This window comes from Alligator sinensis, unplaced genomic scaffold, assembly GCF_000455745.1.
Source record: "Alligator sinensis unplaced genomic scaffold, ASM45574v1 scaffold402_1, whole genome shotgun sequence".
Lineage (NCBI taxonomy): Eukaryota > Metazoa > Chordata > Crocodylia > Alligatoridae > Alligator > Alligator sinensis.
Window position 1 is genome coordinate 1978294 of NW_005842089.1, and position 18140 is coordinate 1996433.

The 18140-nt window shown below is 50.1% G+C and overlaps 1 protein-coding gene and 1 non-coding gene across 2 annotated transcripts in view; both read left to right on the forward strand.

Moving 5' to 3' along the window:
- Positions 1–650: 650 nt before the first annotated feature.
- Positions 651–18140, forward strand: part of MMD2 (monocyte to macrophage differentiation associated 2) — a 32097-nt gene continuing 14607 nt past the window's right edge. Inside the window, exon 1 of the mRNA XM_006023960.2 lies at positions 651–944. Within this exon, the coding sequence (XP_006024022.1) occupies positions 898–944 (47 nt within the window). The 5' untranslated portion in view covers positions 651–897. The remainder of the gene's footprint in view (positions 945–18140) is intronic.
- Positions 16345–16510, forward strand: LOC112550369. Its single transcript, XR_003094176.1, has one exon. It is a non-coding gene; the product is annotated as a U1 spliceosomal RNA (small nuclear RNA).

Sequence of the window (18140 nt, forward strand, 5' to 3'; positions counted from 1 at the left end):
GGTGCCCCTGGTAGCACAGCCCCAGACTGAAGCAGGAGGGTGCTGGGCACAGCCAGCCGCATCCCCCATCCAATGCCCTGCGGGATGCCCCAGCCCTGCCGTGGGGGCTCCCAGGCTTCATCCCCTCTCCCTGTCTGCCACTCAGGGGGGCTCCATCTGTCTGTCTGTCCGTCTGTCTCCCTCTCCCCACTCCCCCCACCCCCAGCTTAATTACATTTTAAATTCAAATCTGCTGCCATTTGATCTGCAGGGGGTATTTATAGCTCCTCTCCAAGTCACCACGTCGGATAAGAGGATTGGGCAGGTCCTTCTGGCCATGGGCAGGGAGGGATTGTATTTGTCTCTGTCTCTTTCTTCTCTGCTTTCCCTCCTCCACATCTGAGCAGCTGATTCTGTTGCATCAGGACCCAGCTCACACTCCCTCGCTCGCCCGCGGTCTCTCTTAGGTTGCCTTTGTTTTTACTGTATTATTCTCTTGTGCAACAGGGGGCGGGGGGAACCTGAGCGTGGCCTTGATTTTTTTTTTTCTTTCTCCCTAGCATTTTAAACACACGCACAGAGGCACACGCTCACACACTGTGTTAGTGGGGAAAGAGAGCGAGCGAGCTGGTCTTTGGTCCTGTGAGTTGCTACCTCCACATGCCTGAGCCAGAAGACAAAGCAAGAGCGGATGAAGTTGGTACGGCTCCCCCAAGGCTTGCAGCTTCCTCCTTGGGTGGCAGGAATCACAGAGACACCCCCGGCCCCTGCCCGTGGCTGAGCTGAGAACCTGCCTCAGGGATTTAACCTGCTGCTCCTGGATTTCCTCTCCTCCTCCCTCTCTCGCTTTGCCTCTTCTTCTCCCCACATCCGCATCCCCTGGACAAACCAGAGCTGGATTCTCATGGAACTGCCGAGATGTTCATGTCCAGAATCCTGGATTTTCAGAAGACGAGATACGCAAGGTAAACCAAGTGGATGTGCTTTTAAATCTGTGAGTCTAACTGTTTTGCAGCGGGTTTCGAAACACAGAGGATCCCCCTCGCTTCTTCCCTTCCGCTCCGGGAAGCAGGGACTTGCAGGACATAGTCCATAGGTCTGGAAAGATGCTGAGTTCTCCAGAACAAAAGGCAATTGGTGGGTTGGTACCTCCACTTTGGTTTTTTGGGGATAACAGGAAGCGTTTTGTCTTTCCCCAGCATCTCTGTACTCTGCCTTGCAGCATCCCAGGGTGCAGGTCTTATTAATCCCATTTCCTTGACAGAAACTAAGTCAAAAGTGCCCCCCCTGGATTTTGGGTGCCTCGATTGTTGAGTTTCCTTGTTGGGGGTGCTCTGATCCACTGTCAGCCTTTGGAGGGGTGGCATTAAACACCTCTGAAAAGCAGTCCCTGTTTCAAATTGGGGCACCCAGAATCAGCAGTCGTTGTCAAGCCATTGATGGTGTCTTGTCCAAGTTTTTCACAGGCTTATGAACAGGCTGGAAGGCACCTCGCTCCCAGCTCTGGGGCTTAATTTCAAGGCTCTCCATCAGTCCATGAAGGGAGAGAGGTCTTGAACCAAAAGATACCCAGTGATCAGGGGAGCCCCCCAGCATGGCACCAATCTGTTACATAGGGAACTGGCATTTTTCTGAGATGTTCCCATTACAACCCCTTCCCCCCTGCAAGGTTTGATCGCAATACTGAAGTCAGGGCAGGTTCGTTTTTTCCCCATTGTGCTGCTAGCAGCGAGCAAGAGCTCCGGTGGGTCTCCGCATGAACAGGAGAATAAAGGATAATTTGTTCTGTCTTTTCTGACTTAGCTGCTTCCCAGGTGGGACTACATTATTGATCCTTTCCTTAGCCCGAAATAGAAGTCTGCATTTCCAGTGTGGCAGGATCTTCCCTAGAGGTAGTAACTTGATTCAGTGACTCAGATGTGTGAGGATCTACCACGGGGCCACCTGCTTAAGAGGATACCTGAGGAACGATCAGTCCTGGCCAAAGAACTCGTTTCCGGTGCCTCTAGCCAATCCATAGCGATACTCAAGACGCTCACAGGTAAACGGCAATAGGAGATTGCCATGTGTTTGGATAGGGGAAATGCTGTATATACCTGAATCATGAAGATAGGTTTAGGGATGAGTCAAAAGGGAATAATGAATACTGTGATGTAGTGACATTTTCAGGTGAGGTTACAGTGGAAGGACTCGATGAGAGGTGTTTGAAAACAGAATTTCTGTGCTGAATTCAGTCCTGGTTTCATAGTTTCATAGTAGCTAGGGTCAGGAGGGACCTGAACAGATCATCTAGCCTGACCCCCAAGACATAGACCAAGCTATGACATAGACCAGCTAGAGACCAAGGCTTTTAGGCACAGAGCAGGTACTTAGAGCCAAGGTTTCCTGCACACGGGTCCATGGTTCCTTTGCCAGTGTCCTCTAGGGGAAGTGCCAGGGGGAATGATTACATTTTCATATGTGATCAGTCCATGGCCTTCCAAAGAATTGTTACGGTGGGATGGTTTCTATGAAAGACCGTGTTGACTTGTCAGATTCCAGATGGCTACTATCATATTTCTATTGAAAATGACTTTTACAGTCAGTTTGTCCCTGGAACTGGGTTTGTGGTTGCTCCCCGTATCATTCAAATGAAGACTCGCTTCTTGTTCCTTCAGTTGCTGTTTAAGTGTTCTCTGTTCCTATTGAAGAACCATTTTGACGTTGTACATTTTTTTTCTTATTAATTTTGTTGTGGAAATAGGTGAGCTATGTGATAATGTTTTATAAACTTGCTCTCTAAGTTGTTTAAATGCTTTCCTAAACACAGTCTTTATGAAAACCAAGAGAACTCAGAATTGTTTTCACAAATTGTTATGGCAGTCTGTTCAGACGAATGAAAGGACACGAATGCTTAGTGCACCAAAGCAGCACGTATTCCAGAAGCCGATAGATCCCTTTTTAGAAAATCCTTCTTTCCAGTCAGAGGGCAAGATCTGCTAGATGTAGTTAGGCGCATTTTTTTATGTAGTGACTTTTGTGTTGAATGGGTTGCTAAGAGTTGACTCTTAGGACCGGGCGAGCTGCGGTGCAAGTAGATCGAGGCTTGTTCAGTGAAACCTTGGTCAAACCCCTTAGAGATATGGAGAAGTTTTGAGATCTGGGGTATTGACACCAGAGAGCAAAACTGGCCCTTTGGGCAATTTTGTGTTTCAGCATAACACTAGAGCTGTGCTGAAGCATGTACCCAGGCACCCCGGCTGTAAATGGGTACCTGGTCATTCAAGCTGGGGAGTCAAAGATGGCTGGTTGTAGTGTCGGCCGCATCGCTGCTTGGTGTGTCCTTAGCCAAGTGCCTTGATGAACACAAGGCCAAAGCTGGATCCATCAGCTTGGCAAGGTCTTGAAGAGCAAGGGGCCAGAGCTATGCATCTCAGGGTCACAGTCAACATTAAGAGTCAGTATTGGAAAGGAGATCTCCTTCTCACTGCTCCTTGGCTGGAAGTTGGCAGCTGAGTTGTGGGGCTTACGGAGAAGGGGCCTCAATGGAGGAAGGAGCCCCATTATACCGCCCCTTCCCAAACTATATATCTCAGGTGGAAGGTGGATGACCTTTTGGCATCTTCTTGAATCTCTCCCCTTGGGGTGACTCTTGGAGCACTGTGGGACAAACAAGAGCTGCATCTTCCCAGTCCTTTGGAGAGGGATTGCTGTTTCCATGAAGGGCAACCCATCCACTACTCTGCCATCTTCTCTCCCGCTCTCCATGCTAGTGTTTGCTCCTATAGATGCTTACCTGCTCTGGTGGTGCAGGCATGGAAGCCAAGCTACCATTGCTTCAGGCAGTAGCTGCAGGTCTACGTTGCATGCCATAGGGAGCATCTGCTCTCTTCTGTACCCTCTGCCTCATGGGCTGGGATGGGAGGACTGTGCCGGGCAATCTGTATCCAGTGGGTTCTGCTGCCTTCACTAGCAGTGAGTAACCTTAAGGTAGAAACCTGAGGACCTGTGGAAAGTCAGGATGGTCCAAGAGAATCCAGCATGCAAGAAGAGATGAGAAGACTCTTGAATTTCACATCAAGTAATGTAGGTGTTAACGTCAGGGCATGGCATTAACCCAGCATCTCATGAGGTTGGTGCGAGATCCTCTTATCCTCCTGTTTAAAAATAGCAGGTGGATAATTGTGCACTGCAACTCCCACGTTATAGAGGAGATCACATCTCCCCTAACACGGACTCTTTCACCTATGCAGAGTTCAAAAGCTCCCCATGTTGCATCCAGGTAGCAGGGAAAATGGCATTGTTTTCCACCACCAGCAGGTGCACAGAGGCTCAGGCTGTGCTCCAGAGAGGAGCATCATGAAATAGAGAGGTACATTTGCCAAGAACCCAAGGGAAGCCAGCTGGGAGAGGGCCTTGCTGTGCATCTGAAAAGGAAGCAGCTGCTCCCTCCTCTGCCAGACAGACATCTGCAGACCAAGGAGCACATCACCATCTTCTACCTACTGCTCTCACTTCCACATTTGTCTCCCATTGGACTTTCCTCCTTATCAAGAGTCTGATCCTACAAGGCACCAAGAAGTCTCAGCTCCCTCTGACATCAGTGGGAGCTGAAGGGACCTGGTGCCTTCCTGAATCAAGCCCTTACTTATGAAGATTATCCATAGCTTAGAAGAGATGATTTCCAAGGAGAAATGCGGTCAGATGGTGCTTGAGTGGTAGAGTCAGGCAGGGACAAGGAGCCTAAAAACTGGCACCAGGCTTGTTCCTTTATCTGGGTCCTTAGATTACTTCCCTGTAATCTTTTCTATGCCAGGCATGGAAGTGGAACATAGCAATGTCCAGGTTTCTCAGGCAAATTTCCAAGCCCACCAGACTAATGCCGTGGTCATAAGCAGCCAGAGCCGGACACATGATGCAATCCCATACAGTGAGGGGCTGGAACAGCCCAAGGTCCATTGGGAGAAAAAATCTTGTGCAGCTGTGGTGGCTTATGGGAGCCTAGCACAGGGGATTAGCCTTAGGGCTAGATTGCTCACATTGTCAGGTAGGACCCTATTCAGCAACCAGGCCTCATGGGCTTTCTGGCAAGCAGAAGGAACTAGGGTAATCAGTCACAAGACCTACACCGTGGCATGCAAGGGAGGGATGAGTATCCCGCTGGTACATTTGACTCAGGAAAGGGGGTGGGGGTGGTCTGTGTTTTGGAAAGAAGTGCAAATACAGCTCGGCCTCTCAGAAGGGCAATAAGGCATCTGGGCACATGTTGAAAGAGGATGGGAAATGCTCATTTTTGTGCCGTTTATTGCCCCTTGAAAGATCATAAATCCCTAATCTGATAAGAAGTGTTTGGAGCTGCCTGTCCAGTTCAAGAGAGAGCCAACAAAGGCAGAGGTTGATGGCAGCTGGTGGTCAATAAATGCCGCCCCCCGCCAACACACACACACACACATACCCTTGAAAACACATTCAGATGAAAGACCCGTTGCGTAAAAGCCCTTGCACAACCAGAATTAGAAGGAAGCAATCAATGAACGTGTGTTTAATGAACTGCCAGATAAGATGGGAGAAGGTTCTCCACTTACGGGCTGAAAACATTGCCCAAGATTTATCCAAGGTTGGCGCCTTGCTTAAATAGGAGATGACTTCAAAGAGGAGAGGGAGGATCACTGCAGAGCAGGGAAAGAAGAAGGAATTTGAAGGAAGGGCCATATTTAAGAGCAAGAGAAAAGAAACCGAGTTTGATTCCATTTAGTGGGCAGGCGAGTCCCTTAGTCTTAGTATCATTAAGCAGCTTTTTGTTCTAAACAAATCCCTTATTTGAGAGCATCTTTTGCTTTATTCAGTTGTTGAGGGGAGCAGCCCCTTTGCCATTAACATGCTGGGCTCCCTAATGGTGGTCTCAAAATGGGATGTGGACTGTAGCTTGAATGTACCTGTGCCAATACCATGGAAAACCAGCCTCGCTGGGATGTGCTGCTGCTGGCCTCACCTCTTTCTGTGTGTGTGCCTGGGCACAGGGGAGGCTTCAAATCATCTTACCAGCAAAAACACCCCCTTGTCATTCATAACTTGGTGATGCTCTGTAGCAAGTAACAGTATTCTTTGAGCTAGATCATCATCTATGCCAGGACCCATATTTAGTTGTGACACAAAACGGTGGTGTGGGTTACACACGGGGAGGGGAAGCAGATCAGATTCCTCCTGCTTTATCTGACCACCTCCTGCCAGCCACTTTCCCTGCTGCACCTCCGTTCTGCCACCTCTGTAGATACATAACATGTCTTTTCCACGCCCAGCGAATGGCTAAGTACCCTCCTTTGCCAGTTATGCCCACTTACACTGAACATAAAAGTTATACTTCTATCCCCAGCCGCCCTGCATGTGACGAGACATTTCTACGGATGTTGTCCCCATACTGGATATGAATATATTACATATACGATGTATCTGAACTTATTAGTCTGATGGCTGTTATCATTTTTCAGTCCCACATGGGGGGTTTTTTTACCTAGCCAGGCTAAGGAAACATCTTGTTCCCCTCCCTGCGGGCACATAAAGTGCTTTCTTTACTTTGGTAATGAAGAAATGTAATTTAAAGGAGACATGATAAAAATTGAACCATGATGTCTGGACTGTGTCAGCAGATTGAGACCATGGAGTACAGATGGGTGTGTGTTGGGAACTGCAGGCCGCACAGTGGCAGAATCACACTAGTTAACTGATATGGGTTCAAGATTTAATTTATTCAAGTAACAGGCCCCAGATATTTATTAAATTTGTCTGCCTGGAGCTTGCAAACCCATAATAACAATGAAAACAGAAGCAGCAATGAATGATGCCACTTAAAACTTCCCAGCCAGGGAAAGGCTGGGGATTGGAGAGGAAACCTTAGTAGATTTAGATCCAAAATCCACCTTCAGGAATCCTTTTGCAAGTCCCAAAAGTGGGCTGTAATGTATCTGAGGGTCTGCTTCCGAGGCGCATGAGGTTAATACAGGGCTTTATAACGAAGCGCTTCCAGGCTGGAAAGGAGATGTGCTTGGGTTTCGGTCAAGAGGAAAAATGCAGCGAATGGCTCAGGCTGCATATGAAACCTTCCATCTCAAGGTCACCTTGTTCCAATCCAGCTCAGAGAAGGGATGGCTATAAATTGTTGCCAACTGGAGAAATGAGCTTGAGTCTTTGCTTAGTTCTTGTTGAGCTGCTTGCAAACGTTGTGATCATGATAACCTCGATTTAGTACTCCAACAGGGTTATGAAGAAAGACCCCCCCGGGCCCCCTGCCAGCCAGGGCTGCTCCAACCCAATGCAACATGTTGTGGTCCCAGGTGCATGCTCAAACGGCATGCTTGGGAGCAATAAACTCTGGCGTGATACGCACCGGAGTTTATTGCTGCGAATGAATTGCACACGTAGACATGCCCAGTACGTCCTCTCTCTCCTATCCATGCCTTCTTTGGCTGGTGGATGGATTTGAGCATCCAGCAGGTCCCTTCCATCACTAACTACAGTGTTGGATTTCAGCCAGGCTTGACTCTTTAGCTCTGCGCAGTGATTAGTGCTCCTGTTTCACAGGATGTAACTATGTAGCTGTTAGGCCTGAACCAGCACAGTGCATAGGAAATGCTGAAGAAGACCAGGAGTGCAAGAGGAAGTCACTAGGCAGCCACGAGAACAGTGACCTCAGGCCTCGACTCAAAGCAACAGTCACATCTGCAAGGAAACATAAAAGCCCCTTGCCTGACGCGGCTTTCTCCTGGTGACTTCTCTTACACACTGCATAAAGATCCACCGCATACACAGATCCTAGCAAACACATGGGGAAAATGTATAAACTGGCTCAACAGGCAGGAAAGAAAGTAGGAGAATGACTGCTGTTACTTCTATTTATAGTTCCTTCAGGGTCTTTTATCAATGTATATACACCAAGGAGCATATAGATAACCAGGGGATCTCAGCCCAGATCAGAAGCTGAATGACTTAAGGAGAAAGATAATACAAGAAACACAAGGTTTATATTTTGCCAGAGCCAAGTGGGACTCAAATCTCAAAATGTTCCCATTTGTGTCAAAATCTGGAAAAGGCTACTTCTGATTTGGCCACAATGCAAGTTCCCCCACTAAAAACATGAGCCTGGAGTTCATCACAGATTAGCAGTGATGCGGGTACTTTGAACTTGGGGAAAGTTTGAACTCAGCTCTGTACTTGGATCCAGAGTTTGTAGCATGGTTGCTTGGCTGGTAGTTGGAGGGGTTTATGCATGGGGAGACTGAAGGAGAGAGAGAAATAATTACCTTCATGCCTGATGGCTTACATTGCAGTGCCCGGCTCCTGTCAAGTGCCCTGACTGAAATCACAGCTTGAGAGTTGCTTGAACTCTTTTGTTACAAATAACACTTGCTAAGATGATAGTCCTCACTTGTTAGCCCGAAGAGATGTGTGAACTAGTCGTAAGTTCTGGGGAGCTGCAAATGGATACCCGAAGGCAGATTTTCCTGACGTGTATTTGTGTCTCATAAGCATTCACTGAATCACTCGGGCAGCTGGTTGTTAGTTGTCTCCAAGCATGCATTGAACTCCAACCACCATGAGTACTTCATTATTCTAGATGCCGTGTACGTACAAGGTGGGAGGCAGTCTCTCTTGCTATTGAGTCAAATAGAGAACTTGAGGCCAGTGACTCACCTACAATCACACAGGTGGTAAGTACAGCGCCGGGACCACAACCCCGCTCCTCTGACGCTTGGTCCAGTTGACTTGCTGCAACATTGCCCTGGCTCTGACCAATGGTGCACCTTGACCATAGGTTAAAACAGCTGTTTGTTGTGGATCTGTCCCTTGTGTGCAAGGGGAAGGCTGCTCCATGGGAAACCTGAGAACTAAAAGGATGGGAATTCATGACCTTCATTCACGAAGCAAATGCCAGCTTCTTTGCAAAGTTCTGTGCATTCATTAATGGGTCTGGGCCAAGAGGGTCAAACAGGGCAACATATTTGTTGCATCTTTGATGGAGAAAGTTGGCCAAGGTCTGTGCTCCACAAGAGTTGTGGCCTCAGCACAAACCAAGGGGTGATGGGCAAAGCTGTATTAGCACCCCGCTGCAGCCCCCATGTCTCAATTGCTGAGGTTGCAGCAACCCCAAAGCTGCCCTAACTTATGCTTGCTTATGCTTATGCTTTACCTTATCTCCCTTTCCTCTGTTACATCCTGTAAGTCAGAAACTTTGACGAAGGTAACATAAAGCTTTCAGGTCAACAGGTTCTAGTCCCTAAGGTTAGCCAGTGAACCCAGCTTTCCCACTAACTTGGGCTGTCAGAGAGATTTTTTCAGATTTTGTTCCCAGTAACTGCTGGTGTAACACCTGGGGCTGCATTAGTGTCTAGCGTCCGGGCACGCGGTGTTCTTTGTGCCCTCCGATCGAGTGAAACATTTCAAGCAAGCACATAATGAATAGTGAATACCAGATAATGCACTTCTTGGGCTGAGTTCTCAGGCACGCAGGCAGCTTTTGCTAACATTTGGGAGCCGCTTGGGATTTGCAGGCATACTTGTGACTAATCGACTGTTGTCAGAGAGCTCACAGAGATCAGATGGAATGAGCAAACCCAGCTCGGCAATTTAATTAGAGAGCATAGTCACCCATCCATCTGTCCTTAAAAATGCCATGACCTGCTATTACTCCAACATCATAAATTCCCTCGTAAGAGTTTCTTTCCTGTAGTCGGACATGCTACAAAAGCAGTTGGAAAAAACATACCTGGATGGATGACTGGGATTTACCAAGGCATGTTAGAGGTTAGCTACTGAATTTCAGTGGGATTTTGGTGCTTACCTGCTAACAAAACAGCCATATCTACATGTGTACTTGTGTATAGGTATATGTACATGTGTGTTAGCCGCCACTTGCAGGATTGTTTCCATTAGTAGTATGAGTCGGGCATATTCTTGGTACAAAAATGCACACAAAGTCTTGTTCTCCTGAACATGTGAGAAACAAAGAAGAGCTGGCAGTTTCCTTGCTCAGATCCCCCTACACTAGCTCCCTGCAATGCCGCAATGGGCTGTCTGGATGCTGGGTTTCCTTTGGGGGTCATGCTTATTGGGCTCCAGAGTCTTTTGACACACACACCATACTGCCAACCTCTTACCCCCGAGCTGGCACCAAGAGCAGCCCCTCAGTCTGCCGAGCGTAGGTCTGACCCGCTGTTCTGCTAGTTTGTGGGTGGTTAACTTGACATCTCTACTCTGTAGAAAGGGCTGGACCGTCCCTTCTGATGAGCCTGATGGTATTGGCACCCCAGTGGCTTTAACAAGTCTGGGATTGTCCATGGATCCAAACCTTGCCCTCCCACAGCCCATAGCACCTCTCAGAGTAATATAAACCTGTGTGTGTCTACACGCATCTTATTGCTATTTAACATTCATATGGTAGTAGCCCTCCCCAGAGACATCTGGGCAGGGTGGAGTCCCAATGTGCCAGGCTCTGTACGTATGTAAATACCCAGCGCCAACCTAGCAGCGTTTGCAAGCTAGGAAGACAAATGTTCCAGAGGAAGAGCCTCCCGTGCTTCATTTTTCAGTCTCATTCTGCTACTGCAGTTGCCAGCACTTTTAGTAGCATTAAAATAGCGCTAAAGAGACAGCAATCTGCTCCTTGCTCCCTCAACCCCACCCACTGTGCCCTCCTCTGTGGTCCTTCCACCAGGAATGGATCTGTCCACAAGCCAGCCGAGGAAGCTGGTGCCAGGTTGATTTCCACAGTCTCTCCTCCACCTGGCATGGGGAGCAGAGGAGAAAGGGGGCTATATTTAAAACCTGCAGTGCATAGGGCTTTACTTTTGAAGTCTGGAGCACCATATGTTTGCGTAGGAGAAAAACAGGGAGCACACAGATGCAGGGAAGCAGGCACAGAATCAGAGGCACGTGACCCGGGGGAGGGGATAACATACATGTGTGTGCATGCGTGGGTGTTATCACAGCTGGCAGTCCTGGGAAGTTGGAATTTTCAATGGAAAATATTTTCCAGGTTGGTTACTAAAAAGTGTGTGGGGGGGACCCAGATTTGTAAAATTGTCCTAGTAACTTGGCTTAGGCAAAAATGTTCTTGTTACTGTAGAGGTAGGGGTTATGGTCACTGCTCCATGCCACCTTGCTGAGTGGAAGGGGATCTCAAATGGCAGAGTGTGTCCCAGGCTGGCGATGGTGGCCGTAGCACTGTCTCCTGTCACAGTGCTCTAGTTGTCAGCATCTCGCCTGCAGTCGGATGGGGTGTGGGTCTCATCCAAGCAGCCAAACCTTGCATGCATGTTGCTCCTTGGCCACATTGTTTTTCAACGCTGGGCTGAACTCCCCAGAAGTGGCCTAATTATAAGCCAGGGAGAAGAACAAAGAGCAAATCCTATTAGCCGAGTCCAGAACTGGAGCATTATAAGATTACAGGTCAGCAGAGGTGCTTGGGCCAGGCCCCAGCTTACAGGAATTTACATCAGCAGAAACACCAGCTTCAACATCCACAAAGGGACGGCTCAGAATAATGCTTGGGTCTGGCAGGTATTAGCCCAAGACACGTGGTCTTGATCTGTGCTTAGGCTGGCTGAGGAGGAAGGGGTGATTTGGAGAGCTTGCTGTCTAGCCGGGACGCTGAGTGACCAGGCAGAGCAAATAGGGGCTGAGTGCCGTTGGTGCTCTAACATCCATCCGAGGCCATTGCTTTCTCTGCCTCCTGAGTCAGCCCAGGATTGAGACAGCAGTTCTGGGCTGACTCACTCGCCGGCTCCATCACTGCTGCCAGAGCGATGGTGACGTGGCTGTCAGGGGAGAGGGGCTAAAAAGAATAATCCTCTTGGCTCGTTATGACAATCAGTCCTAAAGGACTGCAGGGCCTTAGCCTGGTCTGCACAACCAAGGGTTGATGGGGGCCCAAAGAAAGATGGGCCATGGAAAGGTGGGCTAAACCTGGAGGCTCTGGATAAAATCCCTTCCTGGTCTGCAGGGGAAGCTGAAGCCACTGGAAACCAAAGCCAAGGAAGGTGGATGTGCTTCAGCGTCGCTAAGTCTGAACCCCTCTCAGTGTGGCCGCAGGGGCAAAAGGAGCGCTGTTCCTCACCGGTCAGGTGTGCCCTTGGGCAGCGGATGAACTGGACGTCAAGGGACCTGAGGCTGTTCTTGGCTCTGCTTGTGGGAATGGCTGTGGGCAGCTTTCTTCCTCTCTTCATCCTCCACTTATGCTTTGGATTAGACTTCAGCTTTCGGCACCCATCTGCCTCTCAGGGCGGCTCAGAGACTTAGTTGTGGGTTGTAAAAGATAGCAAGGTTGGAAGCCATTCGTCAGGGAAGCGCGCTGTTCTCTCCAGACCCCAGCCTGGGGCTGGGCAGCCCCTGCAGACCACCAGGACTGCTGTCGTTTTGTAGTAATATGAGAACATGCTTGGTATTTGTAGAGGGGCCGCCACCTGATGAGCAGCACTAGTGAGAAAAGGAACTTGAAGGGGCCCGTTGGACTCCATGGAAAGATTTTTACGACTTCAACTTTAGATCAGACCCATAATATCCCCATTTTCCTTGCCACAAGACTGACTAACAAAGATGCAGTTTGCCAGCACCATGTGCCATGGAGCTCAAATCACCAGCCCTCTGCCAACAGCTCCTTTCTGTCCTACCCATGTCTGAGAAGCTGATGGTCCTCCCATCACCTTATCCCAAACTCAGATTGGGACCTGTGTGTACAACGAGCATCCTAGAGTCTGCATCCTCCCTTGCCCTCGGTAGCCACGGGGTGGGACAGGATGCTGGGTTGGTGGACATACGGTGTGATGCTGTTATGGTCTAGCGACTGTTGGTGCCACCTCGCTGTCCCCTGAGCCATGCCGTGGAGATGGGACTCGATTGTAACTGCATCACAAAGCAGTAGCCTCAGGCATCCTCAGTTCTTGCTGAGGATACAGGACCACCTCGCACCCACCCTGTTGTAAGGGGACAGCCATGCTGCAAGCAGTTGCCCTAACTCGGGTCTATTTGTAAGGGTCATGCTAACCTCTGGGCTGCCCGAGTTTCTTTAAGTGCTGAGATGATGCTTGCTTTAACAAAGAGCTGCGAATTCCCAAGAGGTGTGTTGCCCAGACAACTCTTCCCACTGACAGATGCCTGAATATTTACATCCTGGGTTTTTTTTTTCCAGTGGACCCTTACTTCCATCTCTGACAAGCTGTTATGTGCAGCTTTGTGTCGCTGGCTGTGATGCACAACAGCTGTAAGGCACAGGGGCCACAGTGTAGGATGGGGAAAAGGCACTAGTGAGGCCTCGAGGTCTCAGACCTCAAATGTCCTGCTTCTTTATTTGTACTTGGCATCCAGTATGTGAAGGGCTTACAGATTCACAGACGTTTAGGGCTGGAAGGGACTTTGTGAGACCATCGGGTCCAGCCCCCCTGCTCTGGCCAGGAAAGAGCGCTGGGGTCTAATAACATCTAGTCTAGTGCGTCCAGTCTCCTTTTGAAGATCTCCAGGGTAGGTGCCTGCACCGCTCCGGCTGGGAGTCTATTCCAGAGTCTGGTCACGTGAACCGCGAAGAAGTTTTTCCTTATATCCAGTCTGAAACCTTCTTCTAGGAGTTTATGGCTGTTGCTCCTGGTTTTCCCCTGGGGCGCCTTGGTGAATAGTTGTTCGCCTAGCCCCTGATGCCCACCCCGATATATTTAAAGTAAGGTTAACCTGAAGAAGGTAGGTAAGAAGGGTTAAGGTAACCTGAAGAAGAACCTGGAGAAGAAGGTAACCTGTGGGGAGCTTCGTCTGAGAGCACTAGCGAGGGGCTGTTCAGCAGCAGAGGGGTGTGGGCTGCTCTTTTCAGGCAGTCTGAATACCAGGATTGACCTTCAGCCTGTCTGAACTGCATAGGCAGCACTGCATGTGTGCATGATAGTGGTAGGGGCAATGTGGAGACGGGTCCCTGTTCTTATGCTGATGGGATAGAGCTGTGTTTTGCTTGGGGTTTCGCTTGCTGTTGGTGCAAGGGCCTGGCTTGCCACAAGAGGTCATTCTCTCTCAGCAAGAGGCATTTGGAGTCGTGGGAGATGCTGTTTCACACCTATTGCAAAGCGCTCCTCTCTTGCTGCCCCTGCATCTGATGTCGAAGACCCATCACCCTGTTCTGTCTCTGACCATGGGCAGTCGAATCCTGCTGCTGGGCATCATCCCTTTCAGCTCTACGCCAGTCGCACCATCCCCATGCCTTCTGGGAAGCTCCTCCTCTTGCCCTCCGGTATCCAGTTTGCTGCTCCTGGTACCCTCCACCCCTGCACAGTAGCCTTCCCAAACTCCATGCTGGTCTCTACCGTGGACCTCTCTCAACTCATTTGCCCACAGGCCATTATCTTTAAATCCATCCTGGAAAATGACCCCAGCCTGAGGCCAAAGATGGGCAAGAGCTGGTCCTGACTCAGCAGTAAGGTGTCAGATTGTCATGGCTTTAAAACAAGAAGTGTTTGGATGCCCATGCAAGGGGGTCCCTGAAATCCTAGAAAGGCTGGCGTCTTGTTAGCCCTACAGGGCCAAAAAGGGCAACTTCTCCAGGCCCCAGTTGTGGGAAGGCTGAATGACCGGGGCTTTCAACCGTTCCATATCTAGGCACAGAAAGTTTTAATTGCAGGTTCTTCTTATTGCCTCTGGACCCCTGTTCCTAACACATCAGGCTCTGTAGGCAGTTAATTGTCCCAACAGCAATTTGGAGACACCTCTAAGACTTCTCTAAAACATGTTTTCTGTCTCTCGAGACTGGATACTAGTGCAGTGAAGTGGCAGGGGCTCTCGCAGGGCTGCACCACTGGTGTAGAAGGTGCCTGAAGGGCCCAACCTTTCTCTGATGCCGGCCAGGCTTTGATAGCAACAATGCCCACCTCATCTCTACTCCTGTTCATCAGCTGGCCTCAGCGCCCTTTAGAGCAGCATCATTACGGATGAGGCAAGTGGCTTGGCCAAAGGCACTCAGCAGGCCAGCAGCACAGCCAGGGTCAGCCAAGTCTCAGGCCAGCCCAGGGACAGATCCACGATGCAACTTTTCTTTCCACTGTGCTCTGACTTGCTTTGTGGTGTGAACTTGCCAAAAGGTTTTACTGGCGTAGGTCTGGGATCAGGCCATGATACACAGTGGGGGCAGCTACATATGAGCTATGCTGCTCTGCCACCCAGACAGATGCCAGTAAAACCACTCCACCCGATCACGGCATGACACTGTATCTGTCTCAGGAGTGTTTGTGTGTGCATGGGTGTAATCTTAACACTTTAGGTCCACAGCCTTCAGAGCTCCTGCTTGAGACTTCAGGTGCCCAGTGGCTCACAGTGAACTTTTTTCAAATCCTCTTCCCTCTCTACCCCCCGCGCAGGCAGAGCCAGCGAGCCGCTCTCCAATCTGCATGGGTCTAGTGTCAGATCTTCATTCTGGGATGAAAGCAGACAGTGAGAGAAAGAGAAGGGGGAAAGAGAAAGCGAGCGGATGAATATGGAAAGTGGGCTCTGCACTTTCCTTTGATTCCAGCAGACAAACATCTCTTTGTGTTGCAGTCCTGAGACTTGTGGGCTGGGGGGCTGTTTTAGCCTCTCTCTGGGAAATAGGGCCAGGGTAAGACAGGCACCAAATAGGGTGGTAGGAAACCCTTTGGCTGCAGTTAACAACCTGTGCATATTAATTCTGGCAAAGACTTCCATCTTCCTGTCTCGGGCTGACAGCTCCACAAAGCGCAGCAAACTGTCTGCCAGAAGCAGCCACTGGAGAGAAAAGGGGCCTGGGGTCCCTCCAGCTCCCCCTTGTCCGATCCTTGCTTGCTGCCAGCGGTGAAGCGGGCGCTGCACGGGAGGAAGCAGACACCTCATGGTGACTCTGCTGATCGCCCGGACCCTGCGTGTGTCCTCCGTGGCTCCATCCAGGTGCTGTTCTGTGGGAAGTTGTACTTGTTTCTGGAGCAGCGGGTCCTGCAGGGAACAGTGTCATCACCTGGACCTGAGACGATGTGACTGCTCCTCCTGCCTTGGCATCTCGCAGCAGATGTCTGTGTCTCAGAGTATAAGGGGCAAGTTCAGGGAGGGTCTCACAGTTATCCCTATCCTAGCTTTCTGCAGCCAGCCCTGCTGTGGCAGAGGGGTCTCAATGTAATGCTCTGTTTGGCCTCCTCACCATCATTTCTTACTTCCCTTTCTGGTTCCTTCTTTCTTTGGAAGGCATCATCTGACCCAACAGGGCTGCTCCATGCTGTGCCCCTTGGTGGGACCCATAAGGGAAAGGCAGAGAGCAGCATGGCTGAGATAAAGCTGTATCCATCCCATCCGTCCAATGCATTAGGGCAGGACACATCTCGGGGAGAAATCATGATGATGGTTTCAGCCCAGGTGGGTTTACATACCTGGGCTGTCCTTGAATGACTTGGTGTAGTTGAGGGTGGAGACCTGCCCATTGCACTGTGGGCAGGCCCCCTTGTGAGAGTCTGCAAATGCCTCCCAATGGGAGGATCTTGGCTACACAATTTATGGTGCTGGGGGATTGCTTTTGTGCTCTTCCTGAGTCTAGCTTGCTCCTTCAGCCTTTCGGCGAGGGCCAAGTGAGACTAGGGGGCATCTGAACGTAGGATGCATGTAGCTTGCACATAGGGTGCCTGCCATGGATCTGGGAGTATCTGGAGCCCCAGGCTGAAGAGTCTGGGAGGGAGGACACTTGCTGGTGGTAGCACCATGCAGACTTGAGCGATTGAGCTCTGCTCAGTTGAGAAAATTCAGAACTGATTTGGCCCGAGCCAAAAAATTAAAAAAAAAAAAAAATCTCCCAAACACCCTGTCTGCTCTCAAACAAAGAGCAGCAACTCCCTGCTTCTTCTCCAAAGCCAGCCAGCATTACTGCAGTGTGAAGTGGGTAGCCAGCTATGCTGGAGCCTGGAGGAGCTGTTTGCAGCCTCCCAGCTGAAGCCAACCCATGGAGCCCGGTCTGCTTGCAGCAGGGCTTGCAGCCTCCCAGCTGCTTGCTGGGAGCAGCCTGGGCTCTGTGGCTGGCAGCAGCTGCTTACAGCCCAGGCTGGCAGTGGCCTTGTGTGCCATGCTTGGCATGCATGCCGGGGGTTGCTGACCCCTGCCCTAGAGGGTCATTGAGAGCAGTCAGTCAGGTCCCTAAATGTATTTTCTTTTCCTTTACCATGTACCTCTAGATGGCTGGAGGATGAATGGACTCACAGGCCTGTAGTTCAATAGGTTTATAAATCCCAAACGTCTTTGGATCGTTAAAATGATAACGATGTTGTTCTGAAAATCCCTTGGCATTCTAGCTTGGAACAGCACTGTCTGCATGCGGCTGGCTCTGGGCATTGGGTTTGTCAGGCAAGCTGCATCGCTGGGGGTGACAGGGCTGCCCTCCCGGGTGGGCATTCGCACTGCTCTGTGCGACCTGGGAGGGGAAGGAAGAGGGTTGTGCTGTAACAAGGTGAAACGCGGGCAGCCCACAACCAAGGGGGAAGGGCCATTCGTTCCAAGCCTTTAGTGGGTCTTTAAGCAGAAGCTAAGTGAGGTAGTTCCTTCATATTGCAAATACGTTTTCCATGTATTTGCACACGTATGTGTTCAGGGTATGCCACGGGGCACCGTGTGTTCTTGGAGCCAGTCCCACAGACAAGAGACTTGCCCTTGGGAGTCAGATGTACCTGGCCTTCAGCTCCCAGCAGGCAGAACAAGGGAATTTTCTCCCTTCTTGATGCTTACTTATACTACAAAACTCCAAGCTCTGCTTGCCTGCAGGCAAGTCGCCCACGAGCCATTTGTTCAGGCCTCAGGCAGAGACATGCAGCAGAGCTACTCTCAGCCTTCTTGGCTGATCTGAGCTCTCATCGAGTAGTTAATGTAATTAGAGTCCCCTGTGCCTTCTCCTACCAGGCCTGCCTGTAGACAGGTATTCAAGCCAGCCAGCAGCTCAGGTTTAAAGCTCTCCTGGCTATTCTTCCACTGAAGCTGGCCCCTCTCCAGCATGGCAGCCTTCAGAAGGGTGCCCTGGAGGAAATGATATAGGCAGGCAGGGTGTAGGTTGGCTCAGAGAGCTGATAGCCAGATGGTCATTCAACTAAATGCTCCCTGGCTTGAAGCGCATGGCTGGAGCAGAGTTAGGTGTGTCACCCTTGGATTTGGGCCCGTGCGGCAGCTGGGCTACATATGGG